General features: G+C 42.6%; 1 protein-coding gene across 2 annotated transcripts; it reads right to left on the bottom strand.

Annotated features, from left to right (window-relative positions):
* Window positions 1-3,992: 3,992 nt before the first annotated feature.
* LOC125039192 (caspase-1-like) lies at window positions 3,993-16,136 on the bottom strand. 2 transcript variants are annotated; one of them, XM_047632973.1, is made up of 8 exons: window positions 15,837-16,136; window positions 12,486-12,611; window positions 12,038-12,176; window positions 11,764-11,884; window positions 10,767-10,945; window positions 6,444-6,570; window positions 6,044-6,196; window positions 3,993-5,024 (listed from the first exon to the last, which is right to left on the bottom strand). In XM_047632973.1, the coding sequence occupies exons 1-8, from the start codon at window positions 15,905-15,907 to the stop codon at window positions 4,921-4,923; spliced, it is 1,020 nt and encodes a 339-aa protein (XP_047488929.1). In that variant the 5' UTR covers window positions 15,908-16,136; the 3' UTR covers window positions 3,993-4,920. The 2 variants fall into 2 exon arrangements, with proteins under 2 accessions (XP_047488929.1, XP_047488930.1); XM_047632974.1 differs by having other exon boundaries at window positions 3,996-5,024; window positions 15,935-16,135.
* Window positions 16,137-27,214: the final 11,078 nt, after the last annotated feature.

The raw sequence follows: 27,214 nt of genomic DNA, 5'->3' as shown, positions 1-27,214 counted from the left end.
GGACAACTACGTTTCGAAATAAATTGTAAAAATATATTGGGGTAAAAATGAAATACAATAAAACATAATTATGTATTCATTATTTATATAAGCATATATAAATCATGAAGGATTGCGACATGATCAAGAATAAGGGAATATGAAATACATATCAGAGTATTAATATTGTCAAATTTACGTACAGTATTATCCACATTGTTTTGCTGAATCTGTATTTCTGTAGATTGTTATAAAAGTCCACTTTGAAATAAATTTGCGTATTTCTACAATCAATTCTTAATAAATTCTTAAACAGAGAATAAAAATAAGCAAATGCAGTGCTGCTGATATTTAGATATCTTCAAGATAAAAAAAGATTTCCTACACTCTACTATCCCAAATATATTTTAAAAAACTTACTACATTTTTCACTAACACTTTACAGTATATTACCTGAAAGCCTTTTAAACAAACAGTAACTTTAGCTCAAGGAAAGGTGTGGCAGCAGCAGAACTGTCCCAAAATGTGAGAGAGAGAGAGAGAGAGAGAGAGAGTGAGAGAGAGAGAAGGGGGCGGTGAGGGAGGGGAGTAAAGAGAGACAGAGAGATAGATAGATAGGGAGAGCGAGACAAAGGATGTCAGACATTGGACATATTCAAGGACTCTTCTCGTCTTTTCAATCTGTCCCTTTCTTCCTCTCTCTTTTGTTTCTTAAATTCTTTTTATGTCTGTCTGTCTGTCAGTCTCTCTCTCTCTCTCTCTCTCTCTCTCTCTCTCTCTCTCTCTCTCTCTCTCTCTCTCTCTCTCTCTCTCTCTCTCTCTCTCTAGCCAGCCTGTCGGGTCAAGGCTGGCTACTAAGCCAGCCGTCCGCCCTCCGGACTGACCACGCACCCAGCACTAAGCCTTACCAAGAATTGTATCCCGCGTGTATCGTTGTGGTCAGATCACTGTGTTGTGAGTTGTGCTAACGTTGGCTATAACTCCTGTTTATCACTGTTTAAAGGTGTTTGTCTTTACATAAGTGGTGGGAGGGTGGTAGTTGCGTCCTTTCGGGTCGCAACATGGACCACAGCCTTTGGTTACCGCTCGAACCAATCGCTCCCACACACGCCAAGCTTCAGAACCTGTTGTGAGTACATATTTGGGCAATTTTTCCTTTCTTTTATCTTCCCCCTAAATATGTTAAGCTGTAAGTGCAGTTACGCTCACGCCAGGTTTTGTTAGGTTAAAGTGCTAATTGACAGCAAATGGTACGCTCTCCATTTCTGACCTCAGATCACATTACTGTGTGATCATGGTATGGGTTCAAACAGTAGGAATATCGTTCATTTATTATGTATTTGTTTAATTTTTCTCGTGATTAGAGAGTATATTGTTTCAATTGCAACGAATTGAGCGCGTTCATGATTTTACTGTTTTCATGAACATCATATCATTATTCTTTCTCACTACCCATTTCCGGTCTTGACCTGACCTCCGAGTGAAACCTATCAGTCACATCTGCTTGGGACAGCTGTGTGATATGACCCCACTTTCACTTTGAGTGATTAACACAGTGAAATGAATGTGAGAAACAACTGGCATTTCCTGTATATTGTTTCGAGATTGTTACATTATAGGATAACGTGTAGCATCCGTTACATGCTCATTGGTGACACGTTCTATCGGCGCTAGAGCGGAGCTTGTAACGCGAATTACTTACATATCTATATAGCGCCAGGGATCTTCCCCTTATCATAGTATCAGAATGCCTGATTACTTGAGGTTGCGAATATACCTAATAGATCCGCGTTCCGACGTTAGTTCGTTCGGCAACTTTTGAGCCGGTGTGACCCACGGTTACGTCTGTTAAACAATGTAGGACTAGGGTTTAAGCTAGAATTGAGATTCACTTATTAATCACATCCCGCTCATCCCTTTGACGTCGCTGACATGTTTGGGGTAAATCCCATCGAGTTGTGATTCATGATAAATGGCCGTAGAGCATTCAATGCATGAGCGCCCATCACAGACTCGCAAATAGAGTGGGTTATTAATATTTTCCCAGCTCATTTCGCTTCATAAAGTACAGCAAATTAGGGTAGAGAGACCCCCCCCCCCTCCCGTCAATTGAAGTCTGTATGCGCAGCTTGACATGTTGTTACCTCGGCAGAATTTTTTCCCCAAGAAGATTCGCTCGCGAATTTTTTTCACGTCACCATTCATTAGTGCGTCATTCTGTTGCATATCATTAAATGTTAAATTCAATGTAGTAATTGAAATAATTTTGTATTACTTCTATAGCTAGTTTATTGCATTTGTGTAAAATGAACGTTATTTTCCGTGTTTGGCACCCACGTCCGGTCTGTGTGAAGTCACTTTCACTCATTAACTGTCACTCACACTCACACACACACGCACACACTCTCACGCACTCCCGCGAGTTTGTCAAGTCGTGATGTGTGACTGGGCATACATTTCTTCTCTGCGTTACGACAGTTGGCTCCAGTAAATCCTTGCGGATGCCGTTGTCGTTTCCCTTATTTACCCTCCTGTCTATCAGAGACGGTTAGCAGTTCAAGCTAGGTCCATACGGATTGCTGTTACCATCTCTCTCTCCTATTTTTTTTTCCCTTAACTTTGTGAAAATAAAACACAAAATGAAAAAAAAAAGAAGACGAAAATAACGAAAATTCAACCATAAAAACTGCAAATGATATAAATAATCGGCTAGTGGCGCTTAACACCCCCTCTTCTCTGTTGTCTTTCTTTTCTCTTACTATCTTGGCCTTTATGTGTATAATCTTGTTCACGATATCTGTCATGGTACTGAAGGAGGCCCTGCTGCAGAAACGGTTACCTTCGGACGCTGTGGAAAACGTCACCGGAAGTTCGCCTGAAACCGAGAAAGACTAGGATAATTACGCCCATCACTCCAGTGAAGGACCAGGAACTCGCCAGAGCAGGTACCAGTCGACCCATAATGCTGTGAACTTGCCTAGATGCCGCAAATCAACTCCGGACGCCCGTGATCCTGACGAGGACAACGAGGACGTTGATACGAGCAAAAAGGACCTGGATGAGATCTGCGGGAATGTGCATTGGGCGAGTAAGCCGCCGAGTTAGGCCTGGTCGAGGACTACGAGGACGAATCCGAAGTCAAGGAGGACCTGTGCGAGACCTTCGAGGATGTGTGGATGTCGAGGACGGACGGATTTACCAGGGACCAAGATGAAGATGGCGACAGGGACGAGCAGCCACGAAGATGCACCAGGGACAGCACATGCAAGAACAAAGTGTTTACAAGTCAAGAACCATCCAGGTTGGGTCACCCTTGAGGCAAACAGCAGACGCCTCGAGGGCGAGGCGTGAGTAGGTAGCCGAGCAATATAAGCATGTATAAATAGCTCCCACGTGGCCCAAGCCGGCGGTTGTGGTGCCCCCACGCGGTCCCAGGTGGCGACAGCCTGTCGGGTCAGGGCTGGCTGCTGAGCCAGCCGTCCGCGCCCGGCCTCCGGGCTGACCACATACCCAGCACTAAGCCTTACCAAGACTTGTATCCGTGTGAATTATCTATGCTGCTTACGCTTCTAAATAAAAGAGGTCAAGCCAACCGTCCCTTTCACTACTCCTGCTAAACCATATGTTTAAAGGCGTTCATATAGAGCCTTTACACACACACACACAATCATATATTTCCACTCTAATGAACATCCAAGACGGAACACAGGAGAACATCAGCAAGGAAATGCTTATTGCAATCATTAGTGAAATTATTGCTACAAACTTTTTCCCGATTTCCTGATACATGGCTGTTTATTACATGCATTTGGCTGTTAACATATCTCCTACATGTATACATAAATATTTCAGTGTTATATAATTACCTTTCTTGATTATATAATACTTTACCGAAAGAAGGGTTATTACTAAAACGAACATTGTGTTTTTATTTATTTCTTTAATCACCTATATAGAGAGAGAAATAATTTAAAATTATCTAGTCAAATATCTAATAGAAAATAAAGAAATAGACATATAGATAGATTAATAGATGGATATAGATAGATAGACAAAGATGTGGATACAGATATATATACATACACACTTAATCATAAATATGTGTATGTCTACTAATACATTCCACAGAATGTCATCTCAATTTTCCATCTTTATTATCATAACTTATCTATAAGTCATATCTATAGTTTACTGTAATTTATTTTAATCCAGATGCATCCCGTCTTAATCTGAACTTAGGATTCTTTAGATTTTGATAATACCTTTCTGAAGTGAGGGACTGCATGTGGAGACATCTTGAAACATGAAAGATAATCTTAATTACATTTATTCATAGTAAAGCATGCAAATACCATAAGACATTCCACGAGCTTTAAAACTATAAGAACACGAACTTGAAGAGATAATATTATTCACAACTAGAAAACCTCAAAAGTTAAAATACAGAGGAAATCTTAAAACCTTCTAAAGCCCGCAGAGGTGATCACGTGGCCTTATTAAGAAATAAAAAACACAATAATAAAGAAATTAAAAATAAAGAACTGTCGCTCTACTCCAATGCCGGGTCACACAATGCTCTCTGACCTGACCTGACCTTTCGGGACTTGTGCAAGCACGCACAAACGAGGTAAATCTCACGTCAGAAAAGGTCAAGGCTATATTCTTATTAGTAGAGGGCGGTATCTTCTCCCACGTTAAGGTCCCGGGATTTAAACTTAAACAGACTTGCTCTAAGCAGTTTATGAAAAGAAATAATTGAAAAATCTTAAAACTATATAGTGGATGTAATAAAAGAGGGTTTCTTAGCACATGCGAATGAGCAATCATAGGCTCCTCCCTGGTAGTGGGGGCCGCCAGTGCACCTCCCAAGCTCTAGTTCCTGCACCTCTTCAGCTCGTGGCCGCTTCTATTGCATCTCTGACCATTGCGTCAGACCTCCTCCTACTTCCCTACGCCCGGGGAGCAGTCACTATTAAAGTACACCTTTCGCATCAGGGTTGAGATAATGTAGGCAGCTTGCTTTTTCCCATGCATGTCCTGCTCATCTGGAATAGGAATAAACATTTATTCTGATCAGTAATGTCTTCAGAGCTGATATTAATCATAGCAGGTAACTATCAACACAAGATCTCTAGCCTTACCCTATATAATTCAGTGTCACTCCCGTACTCATAGACCATTAAAAAAAGGAAAGAAGACAGATAACCCTACGATCTGGATGACGTGACCGTCACATCATGAAAAAAATGCCGAACATGCCGCCATGGGAACATCTGGCAGCGGGTCGAGGGGACGAGGGAGACTCGCCACGAGCGCACAAAGCTTTTGCAGGGCGATTCGACTGGTGTTTAGGAAGGGCTTCTGCATTATTTCCATTGATAAACGAGTGTGGAATGTACTACCCGTGGGCCATGACTGGAAGGACCCTATTTCCATGCTCTGGATCCTATTCCTGGGCACCATGACCAGTGGCGCAGGTTGTGTTACACAAAATTGAATATTACAAAAAAGACAACATAATGTTACTTAATGTTACCATCACTGCACTGAGTTATGGACTACCTTGAGAGATATGGGGTCTAAGGAAGGAAAACAGTCTGTAGCCCTCTGCATAAAGCAAATCAAATGACAAAGACATTGGAAAATGGCAAAAGGCAAAAATGCTTCAGCCGAGAAAGAGAACGGGGGAGGCATGGAGTCTCCTCAGCCCACACGGGTGTTTTCGCGCGCCCGGCAAAGTGGCCGCTTATTTACGGCAAACCTCCACACGAACTGTTCAATACTAAGAGCAAAGTCTTCATTGATTTTATTAGATATTCTACTGCAAAGGCACTACAGAAGAACAGAGGTGGCATGTTAACTTTCTAGTCTAGGGAGAAGAAGACAGCCACAAATAAAAAGGGGCGGAAAAAAACACGGAAAATTACCCCCCCCCCCCAAAAAAAAAAAAAAAAAAAAAAAAAGCAAAAAAAAAGAGACAGAAAATATCTAGAAGCAAAAGATGCTCACAAACAGCGAAACCGCAAAAAAGAGAAGGAAAGCAAAACCAAATACACATCCTCACTTGGGCAATAGGACTCGAAGTTCAGCGTCAAGTTTCGGTTCACGCTGGTCATCATGGAGAGTAGGTCCTCGCGCGCACTGTCTTGGGTCAGCACTTTCACCAGCGACTGAATGAACCACGAGCCATTGGCGGGGTTACGCCAAGAGTAGTGACCTGGCAGAAATAAGGGTCCGATGAAACGCCATGTGTGAGTAGAATTTTGAAAATCGTGATTAAAAAAACTACAAGAACATGAGTATAATTACCTATCAGTCTAATTCTCTACAGACATGCACGTACTAAAGGTATGTACATGCATATACAAGTATATCTACATATAAGCATGTCCATATCCATACATATAAAAACACACACATAAACGCACGCACACGCAAACGTATGCACACACAAACACACATACCAGGTATGGTGGACCAGCACTCCAGGAAGTCGGCCGAGTTGGGGATCTTATAAGAGGACTGGCAGCCGGAGTCAAGCTCGTCCCGCTGGAGGGTCGTGCCTGCGTCCAATTTCTCACCACGGCATGCCTTTGGGTGGCAAAGGGAGAGATGAAGAGCTGGGTGGATGGATGTGTACATATATATACATATATATACATATTTATACATGTATATATGCACACACACACACATATATGGGGGGGGGGGGGGTTAGAATCTAGTTTTTGTTGAGGTGGCGAGTTCGCATTTCCCATTCTCAACTCCTGTGCAAGATGGTGGACAGTTAATGTACGTGACATACAGGATATTTTTTTAAATGATAGAATGTATAATCTAGGAGGTGAGAGAGTGGCACAGACAGATAGGCAGACAGAGGCAGACCGAGTCACATACACACACAAACAGAAAGAGAGAGAGAGAGAGAGATAAAAGGGGGGGGGGGGCACATGCACACGCACAAACAGAGAGAGAGAGAGGCACACAGTGAGAGAGAGAGAGAGTGAGAGGCACAGAGAGAGAGAGAGAGGCACAGAGAGACAGAGAGAGAGAGGCATAGAGAAAGAGAGTGAGGCACAGAGAGAGAGAGGGGGGGTTATAGAGAGAGAGAGAGAGATATGGGGTACAGAGAGAGAGAGAGGCACACACACACACACACACAGAGAGGCACAGAGAGAGAGAGAGGCACAGATAGAGAGAGAGAGAGACAGAGAGACAGAGACAGAGAGAGGGGGGGGGGGGTACACACACACACACACACAAAGAGATAGAGAGAGGGGTACAGAGAGAGAGAGAGAGAGAGAGAGAGGGGTACTGAGAGAGAGAGGGAGAGAGGGAGGGAGGGAGAGAGAGAGAGAGGGTGGGTGTGTATAATAAATATAATAATAATTTTTTTTTTCCGAATTACATTGGTTATTCATGACATTGGTTTACAATATGATTTTATTATGCATAAACTACAGATATTCTGTGGACATTATACATTATATTTTTATCCTATCACTATAAAACAAATATCGTACTAGGACATAAAATTATACAGAGTTATATTAATAACATTAAAGCAACGTGAATCATCACAGTAAAACGTATACACTTGAAATTGACAAGTGGCGTATCACAGCAAGAATCAGTTCCGTTTACGGAAAAGATACTTCTTTAACCTGTCTTCAAAAGCAGAAATGGAGCTTGAGTCCCTGACCTCATGTGGAATATTATTCCAGATTAACGGGCCTCTCACCGTCAACATTTTCATTCCGGAATTAGTATAGGTCCGTTGAACAAACAAATAGCCAGTCAGGTAATTGATTCTTTGAGATATTAAAAACCAAAATGCCCAAGTTATATAGACATTTATCTACTCTTAACCATTCTATTTTAAATGTATTTATGACCCCCCACACTCTTGAACAGTAGTTAATAATGCTTTGTACTAGTGACTGCACAATAATAATTCGTGTCTGGGTTTCAAAGCAGTTTCCTATTCTGTTGAGATAGATAAGTGTTTCCATTACTTTTCATCTACATTCATTACTTTTCATCTACATGTACGTTAAAAACCACATGTTGATCCACATACACTCTCAAGTTTTTTTTAACAACAGTACTTGTATATATGACTTCTATTAAAATATATAACAAAATCATCCTGTAATTTGATAAATACAATGTCGTGAACCAATACATATACACTGAGTTTTCTTTTCGTTTTGTAATAAGCTTTCTTTTAACCCATTCGCCACGGGCATGGCACGGATACGTGACATGCCCACTGTGAGTTTACTTGTTTAATTGTTTTTTGCTACACGAAAATATTTTGCGTTATCTTATTTTGCTATTACTATTGTTTATAACATTATAGTGATTATAATGTTTATAATAAAAATAACACCATCGATATTCATAGCACTAGTAAAAAAATAAATTTTCCCGCCAATTCAAGGAAAGGTGAAATCAGGTAAGGCAGAGCCATCTATGTTTAGACACATTTCACAAAAAAAAAAAAAAAATGAGCACAGCATTTTCCCCATTTTTTGTTCATTTTCTCCGTCACGAATGGGTTAAAAGTATAATTTCGCAGTTAATAATATATTCTTTGCTCTTTCAATTAATTCCGAGATGCAGCCGGTATTTCCAGAAAGAAGTAATTGAGTATCATCGGCATACCTCTACAAAACAAACTGGTAAACTTACAGATAAATCATTCACGTAAATTGAAAACCGAATCGAACCTAGCATGGGTCCCTGAGGAACACCAAGGGAAACATTACTTTGAGAAGACACGACGATCTCTGTTTAGTTTCATACCTTTCTTTATAAGGATGTAGTGGTTTACACTGCCAAAAAGTTTTAGAAAGGTCTAGAAGTAGAAGCAGTGAGATATTCTTTCTGTCAATATTACTATACATTGTATTGGTTACTTTTAGAAGAGCAGTTTCCGTAGAAGGCCTTTGTCGAAATCCATGTTATCTGCAAAAAAGTCTGTTTGACTCTAATAAGGACATTAGCTGATTGATTGCAATTTTCTCTTATATTTTTTGAAAATATTGGCAGTAAAGCTGCTGACATCCTCGATGTCAACTCACCAATGACGTGAGGGATTTTCCATACGTTAGGAAATATGTTGGTAACAATAGAAGTGTTTACAATAATCATAATAAAAGATGCAATAGCTGGCAAAACTTCTCTTATGAATCAAAATGGAATCCCATCAGAACCAGAGGAATTAGAAATTGATATATCTTTCACAGTTAAAATGATAGCGTTGCAGTCCACAGGATCAAATCTAAAGCTGTTATTGGGACTTTCATTTGAAGTATTGATTCTTTCGTCAGCAGCTTCAGTAATTTGTGAGTTTAGATTCACTTGTGACTTATCATAAGCATCTTTGCCAGCATTTGAAAAATCTGACAGCCATCGCCTCCGTGGCGATGGCTGCTTGGCTGACGACTCCTAAACTCACGCGACTGTTTATTAGCCCTAAAGTTAACATTTGGTACGTTATGACGATGCTCTGCTCATTTCATCCCTCATGTTGGTGCACAGACCATGCCTCCTTCTGTTTTCAGGAGCCATGCGAGACGTCTCGGTTAATATAACAATTGAGGGTATTTTGGGAAGGCATGTGATTTCTCTTTGTGTGATTCTAGTTATCAGCTAAACGAAAATATTTACACTGCTGCATTATTCGGATCCTATTATGTGTACTCCATTCTTTTAATTTGACGTTAAATTGGTTGATCTTATCAGGATATTCGTCTAAACTCAGAGTTGGCACTAGCTCGCATACAAATGTTTCCATTTCCTCATTTCTTTTTCTCCAAATCCAAAATGAATGATCCTGATATATCCAAGATGACAGCAGGACTTCCGCCATCTATCAATTCGTGGATCCCACAGTAGACGATGTCTTTTGCAGGAGTCCAATCGAGCTTTTTCGTTGACCCAGCATCTCAGAAGGTCCATGGCTGCTCCCTGGATGGTTCTGATGGAGGAGTCTTTCCCAAGCTCCGATGGCCTGACGTCACTACGATTCGTATCGCAGAGGAGCAGGGTCTTCTCAGGGGCTGGCAGGGGGGACTGAGGTAATCCGGTAGCGGCAGTGATCCGTCCTCATTTGCTCTTCCAGCGTTGACACACGATCGTTTAGTCTGTTAATGGTCACGTAAGCACTTTGGATCATGCTGTTTAGCTCTTCTATTTCAAAATCTTTTTTGACAATTTTCTATCTGAGCTCTCGAAGTTCAAGCTGAAGGATTTGTAGCGGGTCGCGCGATTCCTCTGCTCGCGGATCACTAGCTGACTGTTGAGCATTGAGTATCCTATCAACTAGTTTGTCCTTCGTCAGCCAAATCTTCATTAAGCCCATATTACGACAGTGTTTTTGAAGTTCCAATTTAGTGAAATTATAGAACAGATAGTCCCACGTTGCAATTTCAAAAGATGGAGACGTTTTACCAGCGTTCAATTCCCGTTCATTGTTCGTCTCCTTCATTTCTGTAGTGTGCGTTTTCAGAGTTCTTCGTCTATTTTTGATTGGCATACGTTCGAGAACTACTGCGCGCTTTCAAAATGTGGACAGAGGGCATATCTATGTAGGTAAGTGAATGAGTTAGTGATAGAATGATTGAAAGAGAAAGATAAACAGGGGGGGAAGGGAAACGGAGAGGGAGGGAAGGAGAGAGGGAGAGATTCCTCAAGGCTAGCTCATGCAAACAGCATGAGCTATTCCCGGCCCCAAGCCCTCCTCCCAGCTCCCCCCTCCCGTTTTACCCCGAAGGCCTCACCTGGATGAAGAAGAGCTTCGGCTTTCCGGCGAGGGTAGGGCACCGGTCGGCTTTGAAATTTTCAAACAGGTAATCGGATTTAAATGTGTCATCACGGCCCCAAAGAACATTCTTCTCCCCGTGTGACATGAACACCACTGCCAGCGCATCGCATTCCGAGTGGTTTACGTCGACAGCGACTATCGGGGCAGGAAGGAAAAGACAAAGCAAAACAAAATAAGTAAAAAGTAAGTGTGTGAAAGAGGATGAAGCAGAGAGAGAAAAATGAGATATGAATAAAGTCTTGTTAGTTTTGTTTTTAATTGTTTTATGATTTACTCACTAAAATCATTCAGGGGTAAAATCCCATCATCTGGGACATGCTCAAAGTCTCCTTTCTCATCAGAATAAGAACAAAAAATCCTTATTACAAACGTCTCTTCCTACCAATGGATTGAAACATTATCTAAATAATTTTCACATCACTTTCATATTAATTCACTCTATTCTTATTTTGTTGCATCTAACAATAGCTTAGGAATAATGACAGTGCACTACCGTGTGATGATGCACTAATAGCATGCAGCAGCCATGTCAAAGGAAATCTTTGTTCTGGATTAAAAAAACATTTCTAATAGCCCATCTCTAATAGCAAAAAGACATAAATATAGATACATGTATCATATGCATTTGGGTGCATGTGTGTGTGTGTGTTTGAGTGTGTATGTGTGTGCGTGTGTGTCCACTTTCCATCTGTGTTCTAAAACTGATAAAATATTTCACTTTGTGAGAAAAATGTAATCAGAGTAAATAAATTACTGATACAATAGTTAACAGTTCATTTATACAGTACCTTATTTTGACACAGATCAAGACTCAAGGACTCGCGAATCCACACTTTTGAAATTTGCGAGCCCAGTCACAGCGAGAACCCTATAGTCATAGATCCTCGAAGCTAGTCTCAAAGACCCACTAGACCCTGCACTCTCAGCCTTCAACGAGCTTCTTGGATACTTACTGCCCTTTATTTTCTTCTTGACCTCTTTCACAGTGAGGTCGTTGTAGACAGTCACTTGGAACCCTAGGTTCTTGAAGAGTTCCTGTGCCTGGTCACGGTCACGGTCTGTGCCATTCCTCTCCTGAAATAGGGTCGAGAGTCATTTAATTACTTAAGAAATGAATCACAATGTAAAAACTAAAATTAATACATGATAATAAAAATATAAGAATGAACAATCAGAGCAAGTACTAATAACATCTTCCATCCCAAAGACCTTGCTCTGTGTTCTCACCCCAAGGCCTGTGTGCTGGTCGAAGTGGCGGTGGTTGAAGATGACGCAGTGGCCGCGCTGCTTGTGGCTCATGTTGTAGCACACAGCATCACGGTCTACTGACATTCTCGCAAAGCCTTCAGGCACGCCACCCACACCCCTAGGAAGTGAACATGAGGTTAGAAAGAGCAAAAAACACTTCTTCATTTGTATAGAGTTTGGCTAAACCAATTTCTCCCTAACCCAACTGGAAAAAGATGGTAATAATTGTTCATGATGGCAAGACTGATAATGATGATGGAATATGGATAAAGATGATAATAGTGATAAAAACAACAGTAGTACTAATAGTAATGGTAATGATGTTAACATTAATATGATATCTTCATTGTCACTTCGACATCGCCACAACAAACATGACATGGCCAGCATCAACAAGAGCACCGGCCAAAATCAGCTGATCACTCACGTCTGCCCCATTCCCCCGGCGTCGGTCTCACTGCTGCCGCTGTCGCCCACTTGGCCATTGGTTCCCCTTGGCTCGTCGAGCTGGCTCCCTCCGCTGATGGTGTCCTCCATGGTAGCTTCTGGCGGCCTGTGAAAATGAAAATGAAAAACGCTGTAGGAAAACCGATGTGCGAGAAGTTATTTGTACCTGCTTTCTACAATGTGCACATCGATCGAGCACGGTCTTCAAATTTGTACCATTTGTGCAATTATTTTTTCCCCTAAAACCTTTAAGGAACTAAGCTATTTCTGTTTACATGTGCACCACAAATTAGCCTATATCTCAGTGCACGAAAGACTCTAGGTATTTATTCCTCGCACTGTAGTCCCTGTAATCCTTCACATCCTTTGTGCTCATTACACTCAGGGAAAAAAATCTTGCCCACGTCTTAGCGGGTTAATAATAATAATAATAATAATAAAAAATCAAGTCAGGAGACTCATTTCCCCCTGAATCCAGACCAAATTTCCATCAACACACACAAAAGTCGTTAAGTTAAAATAAAGCGAAGATAAAAGAAAAATCGGGGTGAAAGAGAGAAGAAAAAGAGAGCCAATAATCGCTCGAATCAAAATCACTTCCAATTTTCGTTCGTTGCGAGAGCAGACGAAATACATCCTAATTGTACGTCAAGTAAGCAATGCCGATTCACCAATTCACATTACTAAGGTGCCTCGTTTCTTACCATATATATACATATATACGTATATACATATATACATATATATATATATATATATATATATATACTGTATATATATATATATATATATACACTACTCAAAACAATTAAGGGAACACTTTATTTTGGGGATATGACACCCATATTTTGGCGCATTGGAGTTTTCCACCCAGCTAGTTTGCAACCTTAGCGACCTGTGAATCAATTTCACTGCCTTTGACCCAATTGCAGTAAGATAGGTCTAGACAGGATTGTCAAAAGCGAGCCAACCCCCAAATCTGGAGTGAGCTAGTGGTAGCCACGACGATTTTGTGCTCCTGACTTGCCGAATCGTTATTTCTTTCTTGGTTAAGGATTTTCTGATCCTTTTGACTATATTGCAAGGTTAATGCGTTACCTGGAGGATGGAGGATGGGTCATCTGTACGTCAGGTGGCCAGAAGGTTCAGAGTGTCCCAATGTCATCTCCCGTGCGTGGAGTCACTTTCGAGAGACCGGCCAGTGCTCCAGGAGGCCTGGACAAGGCCGAATAAGGGCCACCACCCAACAACAGGACAGATTTCTCTGTATATCTGCGATGCGGTCCAGGAGAAGCACTGTTAGGTCCCTTCAAGGAGACTTTAAGCAGGCCACTGGAGAACGCAATTCTGAACAGACTGTCAGAAACAGACTCCACGAGGATGGCATGAGGGCCAGGCGGCCGTTGGTTGGGCCGGTTCTCACCGCCCAGCACCGTGCAGCCCGACTGGCCTTCGGGCAGGGACCACCAGAATTGGCAAGTTCGCCACTGACGCCCAGTACTGTTCACGGATGAAAGCAGGTTCACTTTAAGTGCATGTGACAGACGTGACCGAGTCTGGAGACGACGTGGAGAGCGATATGCGGAATGCAACATCGTTCAGCATGACTCATTCGGTGGTGGTTCGGTTATGGTCTGGGGAGGCATATCTCTGGAGGGTCGCACAGACCTTCAAGTGCTTACTCAAGGTACCCTGACAGCTGTTAGGTATAGAGATGAAATCCTCAGACCCATTGTTCGACCCTACGCCGGTGCAGTGGGCCCCGGATTTCTTCTGGTACAGGACAATGCCCGACCTCATGTGTCCAGAGTGTGCCGCCAGTTTCTGGAGGAAGAGGGCATCAATGCTGTGGACTGGCCCTCACGTTCTCCGGACCTGAACCCCATCGAGCACCTCTGGGACATTATGCATCACCAGGAGCATGCCACGACGTTGTCGAGAGTGCAGACAGGCGCGTGGATGACATACCCACTACTAAAGTGGCTGTGCAATGTGCTGTTCTGCAAATTCATAATTTCTTCCATTGCCATTTCTCTCTACAGTCACTTTGTTTTTCAACATCATTTCGTAATTCGGTCCTCCAAGGCTTAACTTTTGTTATTCTTGGCCAGTTTGACGATCTGTTGTTCAGGGAACATTGGGAATTTAGTTTCAGTACAAAATTGCAACATTTGTACATTCGACATTGAGTTTTGAAATGAAATACAAGTGTTCCCTAGTTGATTTGAGCAGTTTATATATAAAAACATATTATTTATTTATTTATTTATTTATTTTTGGCGTGTGTGTGCGTTTGTGTGTGTATTCTCTCTCTTTCCGTGTCTGATCATAGATAATATCATTCATAATAACCGGTAAAATACAGTACAAAAAATAATTATGTTCAACTAGCGTAAACACCCTTTACATTCCCAGACTTAATAACGAGGGAATAAATAAATAATAATAATAACGAAAAAGATAAGAGAACAAGAAAACAATTTTATTCTCCAAGGTCCAAAATCTATCTATCTGTCTATCTATTTAACTATGTGTATATAAATAGGTGTGTGTGTGTGTGTGTGTGTGTGTGTGTTTGTGTGTGTGTGTGTTTGTGTTTGTGTGCATTTATCTATTCCATGTGTAAAACACGGACGCGAATCTACAATCATAAATCTATCAATGCACATTACTACTTGGTATAAAATGAAGGAAATATAAAAAAAAGTAATTTTATCAGTAACTTCGTGAACGAAAAAAATACAGATTATAAAGAATCATGTGATTAACTGACGTCGTTTTATGCAGAATCAGTTGATATAAATATGTCTTGACAGGTTAGTTCGAGGAAAAAATTCTGATAATGAAGATAAGATTATGCATTACTCATACTTTGCAGCTGAAGAGTTCTTTTTCTTCTTCTTCTTCTCTCTCTCTCTGTATATACACACACACACATATATATATATATATATATATATATATATACACACACACGTACATATACATATGTACACATACACACAAACACACGCACACACACACACACACATATATATATATATATATATATATATATATATATATATATATGTGTGTGTGTGTGTGTGTGTATGTATATAATATATATTTATATATATATATACACATATATACATATATATGTATATATATGTACATATATGTATATATAGAGCACGTGTATATGTGTATATACATATATAAACGTGCTCTCGCTCACTCTTTCTCTCAGTCTCTCTCTCTCTCTCCATGTCTCATAATAAGTAATATTCATATTAACCAAATCATCAAAATACAGTATAAAAAAAAAAAAGAACTTGATTATATTTACCTTGTATGAACACGCTTTTCACTCCCAGATTTAATAATAAATAAAAGCACAAATAATAATTCAAAAATCATAATTAAGCAGAAAAAAGTAAATCATACCTTTTATTCTTTAAAAATGTTATCTCTTCGACGGGAGAGTTATTCTAAATGTCTCACTTGTTCACTTCTGTTATTTTATTTTTTTCTGATTTTGTTTTCTCTTCTTTTCTCCTTTTCCGAAATCCTTCCAAAATCCTCACTCTAACTGTCTGTTTACCTTTCGTGTTTCTCTGCTTTTGACTGACTGAGAGAAAATAACTGAAACTCGAAACTAAAAAGGTAAGAAAGTAGTCTCTGACGTCATGCCTGGGGGCGGAGCCTAAAGCCTGTCTTTATCAATTTTCTAAGAACGAGAATATGAAGAAAGATAAAAAGGGAGAAAGCAGAAGAGGAATATGGCTTCCCGGAAAGAAAAGGACAGAGAAATGCGATTTTCACACTGTTAAGTGAAAGAAGTATAGAGATGGAAAGAAATATGTATTTGTAAGACAGATGAGGACACGTAAAGAGAGAGATAGAGAACCTAAGCTTAGCAAGAGGAATCTCAGGTAGCAGAGCAAGAGGAAGGCAAAGGGAGAAGTATATGGATGGAATAGGAACAGGAGGAGGTGGAAGCAAGTTGCACATTTACTGCAAATGACAAGTGATAGAGAGGTGTGTTAATCCAGGGTCGCCAACGCCTGAAGGCACTACACATCGATAAGATAAGATATGCATTTGTGTATATATATATATATATATATATATATTCGTATGTGAATATGGTGATTAACCTTATACTTTCTTTGCATCGCATTTTCTATTATTGCTATATTAACCCATCAAAAGCGACTGAAGTTTTTCTTGCACCAGAACCTTGCCGGACTTTCACAACTTGCATGAGCTCTTCAACGCATTGTTCCCTGAAATCCAACTCTCACGGCGAAGGCACAGCGTTGGAGGCGGAGGAGAAGCAAGTGTTCCTGGAGTGCGCTTTCACGTACGGATAAATGAGAACCGTAATAGGCTCCCGTAACTTGGGAGCATTTCCGGGAAACTCTGGAGGCGCCTCATAGAGCGGCTCTGACCCAGCATGGTCGACCAAGGGCTCCGTCCATAACACACGCGGAAAATTCCACTCTGGCGTGGACTCCTTCATAACGTACGTAAAGTGTGTTTGTATCATGTCTCTCGATCAAACGTCCGTAATGACTGCTGATTGTGAATGATCCGTTATGTTGGGTCTGGTGGTCTTGCCACATAATGACTATTGTAATAGTAATAACGTACACAGAGATATACACACATATATAAACATATTTTGTATGTATATATGTATATTATATATATGTATATAATATATATATGTATATATGCATGTATACATGCACACACACATACACACACACAATACACACACACATATATATAGGTATGTGTGTGTGTATTTCCCTACCTATTTTTCCGGCGCATGTTTAAAACATGGACGTGAATCTGCGATCAGAGATCTATCAGTTCATATTAATAGTTAGTATAAAAGAGAGCAAATATTAAAAAAACAAAAAACTAATGTAATCTTTTAAGTAACTTCATGAGTGAAAAAAAAAATGTTAACAGATATCAACAAAATTTTGCGAAAAGTTGATACGTTGGCTTTTGTCGAATCACGTGGTGACTAACGTTGTTTTCGGCAGAATAAACTGTTATAAATACGTCTTAGAAGGTTAGCAAGGAAAAAATATTCAGATTATGAAGATAAGATTATGCAATATTACTTTGCACTGAAGAGTAACTTTTCTCTTTCTCCTTCTCTCTCTGTATTTTCTACTCGCTCTCTCTCTCTCTCTATTTACACACACACACATACACACACACACACACACATATATATATATATCGTTCTCTCTTTTTCTCATTCTCTCTCTGCCCGAGTCTAATAACAAATAATAATATTTATAATAACCAAATCATTGAAAAATTTCACCTAGGATCTACACACTTTTCATTCTTAGAATTATCATCATCATTTGGGAGATAACGCCGGCAGGGGCGCCATGCCGCATCCACCCTTTGCTTCCACCTACGAAGGTCCCTCATGGCGAGCCGCCAGGCAGGAGCCCAGCCCATCTCTAGTTCCTCACGACAGGTTTGATCGATCTGCCCAAGCCACGACCTTCTCGGTCATCCCACAGGCCTCCTCCACCCAGGGTTGTCACGGATAGAGACAGCCTGGTGGGCAGGGTCATCCTGCGGGAATCGAGCCAAGTGGCCATATAGCCTGAGTTGGCGATCATGGATTGTGCAAGTAACAGGTCCTGTACTGGTCTCACAGTACAGCCATTGGTTGAACACATGGTCCCGCCAACTGTACCCCATTTTCCGGCGCAAGGATCTGTTTCAAAAAGGCATCAAGACGTGATTCCAGAGCACAAGATAGCGTCCAAGTTTCACTACCATATAGTAAAACTGGCAGTATCAGGGCCTTGAAAACACGTAGCTTGGTCCTTCCGCACAGGTACCGACATCTCCAAATACTCTTCTCGAGAGATTTCATGACCCCTGCTGCCAGGTCAATCCGTCTACTGACTTCCTGGTCTGACAGCTCAGAGTTGTGAACTGCACTATCGAGGTATATGAAACTCTCTGTAACTTCGATGTTTTCACCACAAGCACATACCGACTGCACAGGGTCAACTAGTAGACCCCCAAAATCCTGGATCTTGGTCCAGGAGACCTCTAGCCCCAGGGGCTTTGCTTCATTGCTAAATGCCTAAAGAGCCGCTACTAGGGTTTCCAGAGATTCAGATAGAATGGCAACATCATCAGCAAAGTCAAGGTCCGTAACCTTGATATTGCCCAGAGTTGCTCCACAGTGACTTTGGACAGTAGCTCTACCCAGTATCCAATCCATGCAAGTGTTGAAAAGTGTTGGTGCAAGAACACAGCCCTGCCTCACGCCAGAACTAACAGAGAAGAAGCTCGACAGGCCCCCACCACACTTTACAGCACTTTCAGTGCCTGTGTACAGGTTTGCTATTAATTAAACAATCCTTGTTGGAATTCCTCTTAGCCTCAGGATCTCCCTGTCTCAGAAGGATGTGTACGAGTACCTTGCCTGGTATACTGAATAGTGTAATGCCTTGGTGATTGCTGCAGTCCCAGCGATCCCCTTTCCCCTTCCAGAGAGGGATGACCACACCCCTCAGTAGGTCAGGGGGAAAGGTACCAGTCTGCCAGATGGCAGACAGGACTGCATGCAAGCCCCTTGCCATAGGTTCTCCACCAGCCTTTAACAATTCAGCTGGGATGCCACAAACACCTGCTGCTTTACCGCTATTCAGCTTGGAGATCGCCCCCCTGACTTCAGTCAGGGAGGGTGGATCCTCGCTGATGGGTGGGTCTGGCAGAGGAATCTCATTACCCGCATCCATGTTAACTGTTGGTGGATCAACTTATACAACTGCTCAAAATACTCAGCCCAACGCACACGCACCCCATCAGGATCTGAGATTATCTGGCCACTTGCTGAGCAGACTGCAGTCGTCTGTGAGAAGGGCTTGGAGTTCATCTTTCTCAGGGCTTGGTAGGCAGGACGAAGGTCATTTACTAAGAAATGGCTTTCGACCTCCTGCAAGATTACTGATAAACTGTTCATTATCCCTTCTCAACAGTGACCTAGTCCTACGCACCAGATGGATTCCTGAGGACAGCTGTCTGCCACAGATGCAATTTTGGCATATAACATCTCTTCACCTCAAGTTTATATACATCCGTAGGAGCGTATACAGCATTAAGAGACATGAAGCAAAGTGAAAGCTTCAATCTAAATACCATAATACGCTCATCGACTTGAGTGACCTCTACTACCGAGGGTTGAACTCTATGGCTATGGCTACCTCCTGGAGATGGTGGCCATCGCTGCAGCCCGACCAGTAATAAGTGTAGCCACCCACACTAATTGTGCCACTGCCAAGTCTTCTCACCCCCGAGAGAGCAGCCACCTCAACTCTCAGCTGCTTCAATTCCCTCGACAGTAGTGGTAACCGATCGTCCTGTCGCAGGGAACGGACGTTCCAAGCCCCCAACCTGACAGCCCGCCTGAGGTTTAACCTCAGCCAGTCACTCCGGTTGGGCTCTGCCTCTCCTACTGACACCGCCCCATATAGAGGAGGTTGGCTGGCTGCAAGTCCCATAATCCGCCTGCAGGGCTCCTTGGGGCTTTCCCCCCAAACTGACACCGAAACCCCTCATCCACCCTCAAATTCCCCAACTCCCGCTCCCTCCACACTCAAAGTGACTGCCGATATCAATCCTCCTCCTACTGATATTCCCCCCACACCTCCTTCCTCCTCCCTTACGTCACAACTATGCCCTTCCCCGGATCCTCCACTTCCTGATACCCTTCTCATTCTTATCTCACCCCCTAGTTCCTTCCCCTTCAAATTCTCTAACAAATTCTTAAAGTATAGCTCTCTGTCCGTGGTTTCTTTGCATTGATCTTATTAGCAGTAACCTTTGGTTCTTTTATTTTGGTATCCTCTGGGATATAGATTATCTCGGGCTTATTAAAACAATAGTATTTTTATAAATTATATTGCTCACACTATACATCACAAATACACTGAATAGAACACGGGAGTTATCAGGAGTGCCGTCAGTGAAGTGTTGGAGGACGAACTATCCGAGCCAAAACTGTCATGCACCTGGGGTGAAATAGCACAAGATAGTCACTGGTAGAGCGGGCTGCAGCTGTCAGCTACTCAGCACCAATAGAGGGGCTGCAGATATCAGCTACTCGGCCACAAATAGAGGGGCTGCAGATATCAGCAACTCGGCATAAATAGAGGCTGTAATATATAGTTCCCGTTAAAATAGTTTTCTGCCTTAATTTTCATTATATCACTTCACAGCACTTCACCGTATTTTATTCTTCACCATTCACCATTGAATATATAGATATATACTCGCACAATATGTACAAAATAAATTAAGTGGACTTACAAGTCTTCAGGTGTGGAGCTCGGAGTAGAGTGGCAAACCATAGAATGGCAACCACCGACGATGGTTGACATGAGGCTTTGGTGGGGTCGAAACTGCCATCCGAACGGTGGAGGCGAACCAAAGGGACACTTACACCTCTCTCACACACACACACACACACACACACACACACACACACACACACACACACACACACACACACACACACACACCATTTACGCACAACACATACGTACAATTATGCACAAACTAAATAGTGAAACCATCACTAAAACACAAACCCTTTACACTCTCCTACATTGAATATTCGTGTTTTCCGTTCTCATAGACCTGGCCTTCGTCATATCCGTTCTTCTTATAACCCATCCAATATATTCCTCCAAGAAACTTTTCTTACACATCCTCCTGTACCAATCCCCAACTACCATTTTGTCTCTTCCTCACACTCCCTTATATCTCGTCTATACTTATCCATCAGAAAAACCTTATCTCATACCTCCCTTTCAAACCACTATCCCTTGCACAGTTATTCGCATCTTTGTTCGCGGGTTGATCACAGCTATTTCAGTCTACTTCTCCCTTTCCCACCCCATTGACTTTGATGCTTTTGAAACTCTAATTTCCCAACTCAAACCACCTTTCCTCATAGTTGGTGATTTTAACTTCCGCCACATCCTTTGGGGTGATTGTATCACCGTGGCCGATCCCTAGAACGCTTCCTCTCCACAACTGACCTCATTATTCGTAATTCAGATCGCCCTACACACTTTGACATACGCACGCAATCTTTTTCATGCCTTTACCTCTCCTTATGCTCCCTAATCAACTGTCAGCTCTTATAGCACTTATCACCTTTAAAAGAGCATCCGCCTTCGTCATATAGTCCGTAACAGTAAAACCAAAAAGCTGGCGAAATTATGTTTCCTCAATTACATCTACATCTATCTCAACTGTTTGGTGCCGGATCCAAAAATTATCAGGCAAACATCCCTTCCATCCAGCCCCAGCCCTCCATTTTCGAGATACTCTCATCTCTGATCCTCTCCAAGTCGCTAATATACTGGTGACTATTTCAGCCAGGTCAGTAATGGTTCTCACCTTTCTCAATACTTCTCTTCTGTTAAGACCATCAGGGAACGCACCCCCATTATCTTCACCCTATCCTCCGCTGAATCTTATAATGCTCCTTTTTCTTCCTCTGAACTCAGACTGTAAGGCAGCACTGAGTTCAGGGCTGGATGAAGTTCTGCAGGAATGGGGTTGACAGAGAGACCCATTAGAATTGATAATGCTATAGCTTGGTTTTTAAATGTAACTGTGAGAAGACGAGGACGATCGAGTCTGCTACGGAATGAGACTTTGCCTACTTGCGTTTGGAGACATTGCTGGAAGAGAAGAGTGCTGTCAGAGTAAGGAGCTGTGGGGGGGATCACGAAAAATCGGTCCCATTTGGCTGGGCTAAATAGAGTATTTAAGATATTTGTAGAGATGGGGGTGGTAGAAGGGCGGGCGCATGTGGAAGAGGGAGTAGTGTTGAGGGAGGTATAATTATGGAGAGGTGGACAATAAGGCTGTAAAGTAGTAATAAGGGAGGATGGGGTGACTAATGAAGAAGATTGGGGGGGTAGAGGTGATGAAGTTGAAATGTCTCCTGGAGCTTGAGTGTTGACTTGGGTGGATAATGTATTAGTAGGCATTGAGAGTCGTGGTCAAAGGAGAGCCTCGTGTCCGGGAACCGGGAGAGTTTGAGTTGGTGGGGCTATTTGATGAAGGGGTAAGCCTCATTGCCCCTAACAAGGGTATAACATCTTCATTATTGACCATGGTATGACCAGAGTATGTTGGGGAGAGAAACAGTCAGGGTCCCCTCAGGGTCCCCTTGAGGGGTAAGGGCTAGGCAACTAATAAAGGAATACCGTGCCCATGGCTCCCTCAGGCCGTTCAGGACTGGCACAAAGTCAGACTGTAGTCCTTTCAGCACATTTGGTCATTACAGATTATTTTTTGTTAGTCTATCTGTAAGTTCTTTGTCAATCAGAACTTCGGTTCCCTAAACGGCTGTTACAGTTGTTACTGCATTCAGAATGTTTTGCCACAGCACCCATAGCATCACTAGTCTGCCCAAGGGAAGGGGAATGCGCCAGTACTCTGTAAGGTTAATACCCATTCTGCATATATACTGTACTAGCCCTTTGGTATCACACCCAAAGTTTGTAGAACGTCTTGAGCGCCTCTGCCCAAGTGGTGGCCAAAACAATCAAGTTGAAAGTATGTTGTAGATGGTTAATGGTTAATGGTTAATAGCAAAATAAATGTGCTAGACATCTAAGGTCATGTAGCACTATAGTTAATGTTAGTGAAGGGTGGTTGGGTTAGTGATTAGTTGTTAAAGCTGGGTTAAGGAATTGGTGAGTGAATGGGTTAGGGTCGGATGAGGTAATGTAAAGGGTTAGATCAAGTGAAGGATATATATGCGTTTGAGGAAGGAAAACAGGTTGCCAAAGCAGAAAGTGTGAGATTCTGTAAGGATGTCTGATAAGTTGGGATGTCTATGTAGGGAGGGTAGGTGGGAGAACATAGAGGTACGGGCTGCTTCAAAACGTGGGCATGACAATAGAATATGTGGGACCGAAAGAGGAACATTACATAAGGGACATTGGGGTTGGATCGGATTGTGACATCAGATAGAAGTGTGTTAGACGGGTGTGGCCAATGCGTAAGCGGGCGAGAGCCGTTTCCCAACGTCTGTTCCGATGGAAAGGAGCTGACCAGGAGGAGATTGACAGTTTTACAGTATGTAATTTATTAGTGTGGAGACTTGACCAAAAAGTTTGCCATCGATTATACAAGAAGGTCTTAAAGTGTGGGTAATAATCCGTGGCTGGGATATGTGAGAAACGTGGTTGGTTTGATGTGGACATAGCAGCGTAGCGTGCTAGAGTATCTGCCTGTTCATTGCCGGGGATTCCAACATGGCTGGGTACCCAGCAAAATTTGATTATTTTATGACGTGTGGACAGGTAGAACAACCAGTTCTGGATCTTACAAACAAGGGGGTTGGTCGTGTGTATTGACTTTATGAGAGTTAATGAGTTACGGGAGTCAGTAAAAATTGTATAAGAGGAAGAGGGGAGTGAGTATATGTGTTATAAGGCAAAAAGGAGTGCATACAGTTCTGTTGTAAGGACACTGGATTCAGGAGGGAGGGGGTATTTGAAAATACGAGTTGGGAAGATTACTGCAAAACCAGCACCGGAGGTGGTTTTGGAGCCCTCAGTGTAGACGGGAATACTGGAGGAATGAGTGGAGGCATGGTCAAGGAAATGGGTGAGAAGGACAGCAGGAGGAATATTTGATTTGGGTGGGTCAGGGTAGACAGAGGAGCAAATATGGGGGCAAGGTATAAGCCATGGAGGGACTGAATGGACAGAGAACGGGAGGGGTCGGAGATGGGGAAAAGGGGAATGGGAGAGGAGGGTATCCATGCGAGTGGAGAAAAGAGTAGGTAAACGTGGAGAAGAAGCAAAGGTAGGATGTAGGGATCGTGGGATAGTTAGTTTAGTGAGGGGAAGTTGGTGGAATCGAGCATAACATCGGAGAGAGAGGAGGGCACGGCGTCGAGAGAGAGATGGTATGCCTGATTCAGTGTACAGGCTCTCAACTGGAGAGGAGCGGAGGGCACCTAGGGCTAAGCGAAGACCACAGTGATGGATTGCATCAAGATGAGCAAGGAGAGAAGTTGAGGCAGAGGAGTAGATATGGCATCCATAATCGAGAGTGGAGAGGATCAAGGTGACATGAAGATGAAGGAGAGTTTTGCGATCTGAGCCCCAGGATAAATGGGATAGGGTTTGTAAAATTCGGAGACGGCGACGAGCTTTTTCTTTGATGTAAAGAATATGGTCTCGCCAGGATAGTTTGGAGTCAAAAATGACGCCTAGGAATTTACCAGAGGAACGGTGTTGAAGTGGAGTGTCATATAAGAAGAGTGAAGGTAGAGGACCTACACGTGTGCGAGAGAAAAGAATGGAGAAAGATTTGGAGGTAGAAAAGCGGAAGCCATGGTTGATATTGCAGATTGAAGAAATTGGTAGAGATTTGGTATGGATGTGCCAGAGGCATAGATGGCTTTAGGGCAGCACTGAGTTCAGAGGAAGAAAAGGGAGAATTATAGGACTCAGCAGAGGATAGGGTGAAGATAATGGGGGTACGTTCCCTGATGGTTTTAATAGAAGAGAAGTGTGGAGAAAGGTGAGAGCCACTACAGACCTGGCTAAAATAATCACCCAGTTCATTAGCGACTTGTGGAGGATCAGAGATGAGGGTATCTCGAATATGGAGGACGGGGGCTGGATGGGGGGGATGTTTGCCTGATAGTATATGGATCCGACGCCAAACATTTGAGATAGATGTAGAGGATGTAATTGAGGAAATATAATTTCGCCAGCTATTTGTTTGTCTGTGAGACAGGCGAGTAAGTCCTCTCCACAATCTGACCATTCTTTGTCATAGATTGGGCAATCTGTTGGGGAGATAGAGACAGTTCCGGTGCAAGTATTGAGGGTTGGATGAGGTTCTGTAGGGATGGGATTACCACATAGATCAGTTAGTTTTGTTAATGCTATTGCTTGGTTTTCAGTTGTTACTGTGACGAGACGGGAGTAGTCGGGTCGGCTACGGAGAGAGACTTTGCCTACTTGTTTTTGGGGGCATTGCTGGAAGAGGAAGGTGTTTTTAGAATAGGGAGCTGTGGGAGGGATCACGAAAAATCGACCCCATTTGGCTGGGCTAAATAGAGTATTTAGGATTTTTGTAGAGGTGGGGGTAGTAGAAGTGCGGGGACGTGTGGAGGAGGGAGTAGTGTTGAGGGAGGTAGTGTTATGGGGAGGTGGGCAATAAGGTTGTAAGGTAGTAATAAGGGGAGATGGGGTGGTTGATGAAGAAGGTTGTGGGAGTAAAGGTGTTGAAGTTGAGCATGTTGGGAGAGTAGAAATGTCTCCTGGGGGTTGGTTGTTGATTAGGGTTGATACTGTACTAGTATACATTGATGAGGGGGTAGTTGTTGCAGTGTTCGGAGCCGTGGTCAAAGGAGAGCCGGGATTGGGGCTATTTGATAAAGGGGCAAGCCTCATTGCCCCTAAAAGTGGGGTTACAATTTCATTATTGGCCGTGATAAGCCTGGAGTATGTTGGGAAAAAAAAAAAATAGTCCACCCCTCAGGGTCCCCTTGAGGGGTAAGGGCCAGGTATGGCAGGGGAATACCGTGCCCATGGTTCCCTCGGGCCGTTCAGGACTGACACAAAGTCAGCCTTTCATCCTTTCAGCACGGCTCTCATACCTTAGGAGGTGGATAGTAGAATGGTTAATGGTTAAAAGCAAATAAATGTGCTAGACATCTAAGGTCATGTAGCACTATAGTAAATGGTAGTGAAGGGCGGTTGAGTTAGTGATTAGTTGTCAAAGTTGGGCAAAGGAATTGACGAGTAAATGGGTTAAGGTCGGGTAAGGTAATGTATAGGGGTTAGAGCAAGTGAAGGATGTATATGCATTTGAGGAATGAAAACAGGTTGTCAAAGCAGAAAGTGTGAGAAGCTGTGGGAGGGATCACGAAAAATCGGTCCCATTTGGCTGGGCTAAATAGAGTATTTAAGAATTTTGTAGAGATGGGGGTAGTAGAAGGACGGGGGCGTGTGGAAGAGGGAGTAGTGTTGAGGGAGGTAGTGTTATGGGGAGGTGGACAATAAGGTTGTAAGGTAGTAATAAGGGAGGATGGGGTAGTTGATGAAGAAGGTTGTGGGGGTATAGTTGTTGAAGTTGAGCATGTTGGGAGAGTAGAAATGTCTCCTGGGGTGTTGATTAGGGTGGATACTGTACTATTTGACATTGAGGAGGGGGTATTAGTTGTAGTGTTCAGAGCCGTGGTCAAAGGAAAGCCTGGGGTCAGGGAATCGGGCGAGTTTGAATTGGTGGAGCTATTTGATGAAGAGGCAATTGCCTCTAATACTGGTATGGTTAATGGTTAATGGTTATTCATTGTTGGCCATTATAAGCCTGGAGTATGTTGGGGAGAGAAACGGTCCACCTCTCAGGGTCGCTTGAGGGGTAAGGGCTAGACAACTAAAGCAGGGGAATACCGTGCCCATGGCTCCCTCAGGCCGTTCAGGACTGGCACAAAGTCAGCCTTTCATCCTTTCAGCACGGCTCTCACACCTTAGGAGGTGGATAGTAGAAGGGATTGGTGAAGAAACTGAAATGAAAAGTATGAGTGGGAAAAAAGACCATGCAAAATTAGTTGATTCGATGGCTGAGTCCCAAGGTTGAGGAGTTCCCCATCATTGGGTCTCAGTCTCCGTCTCCTAA

Source organism: Penaeus chinensis, chromosome 26 (assembly GCF_019202785.1).
Source record: "Penaeus chinensis breed Huanghai No. 1 chromosome 26, ASM1920278v2, whole genome shotgun sequence".
NCBI lineage: Eukaryota > Metazoa > Arthropoda > Malacostraca > Decapoda > Penaeidae > Penaeus > Penaeus chinensis.
Note: the sequence above shows the minus strand (reverse complement) of the source record. Positions and strands in the feature narration are given on the sequence as shown.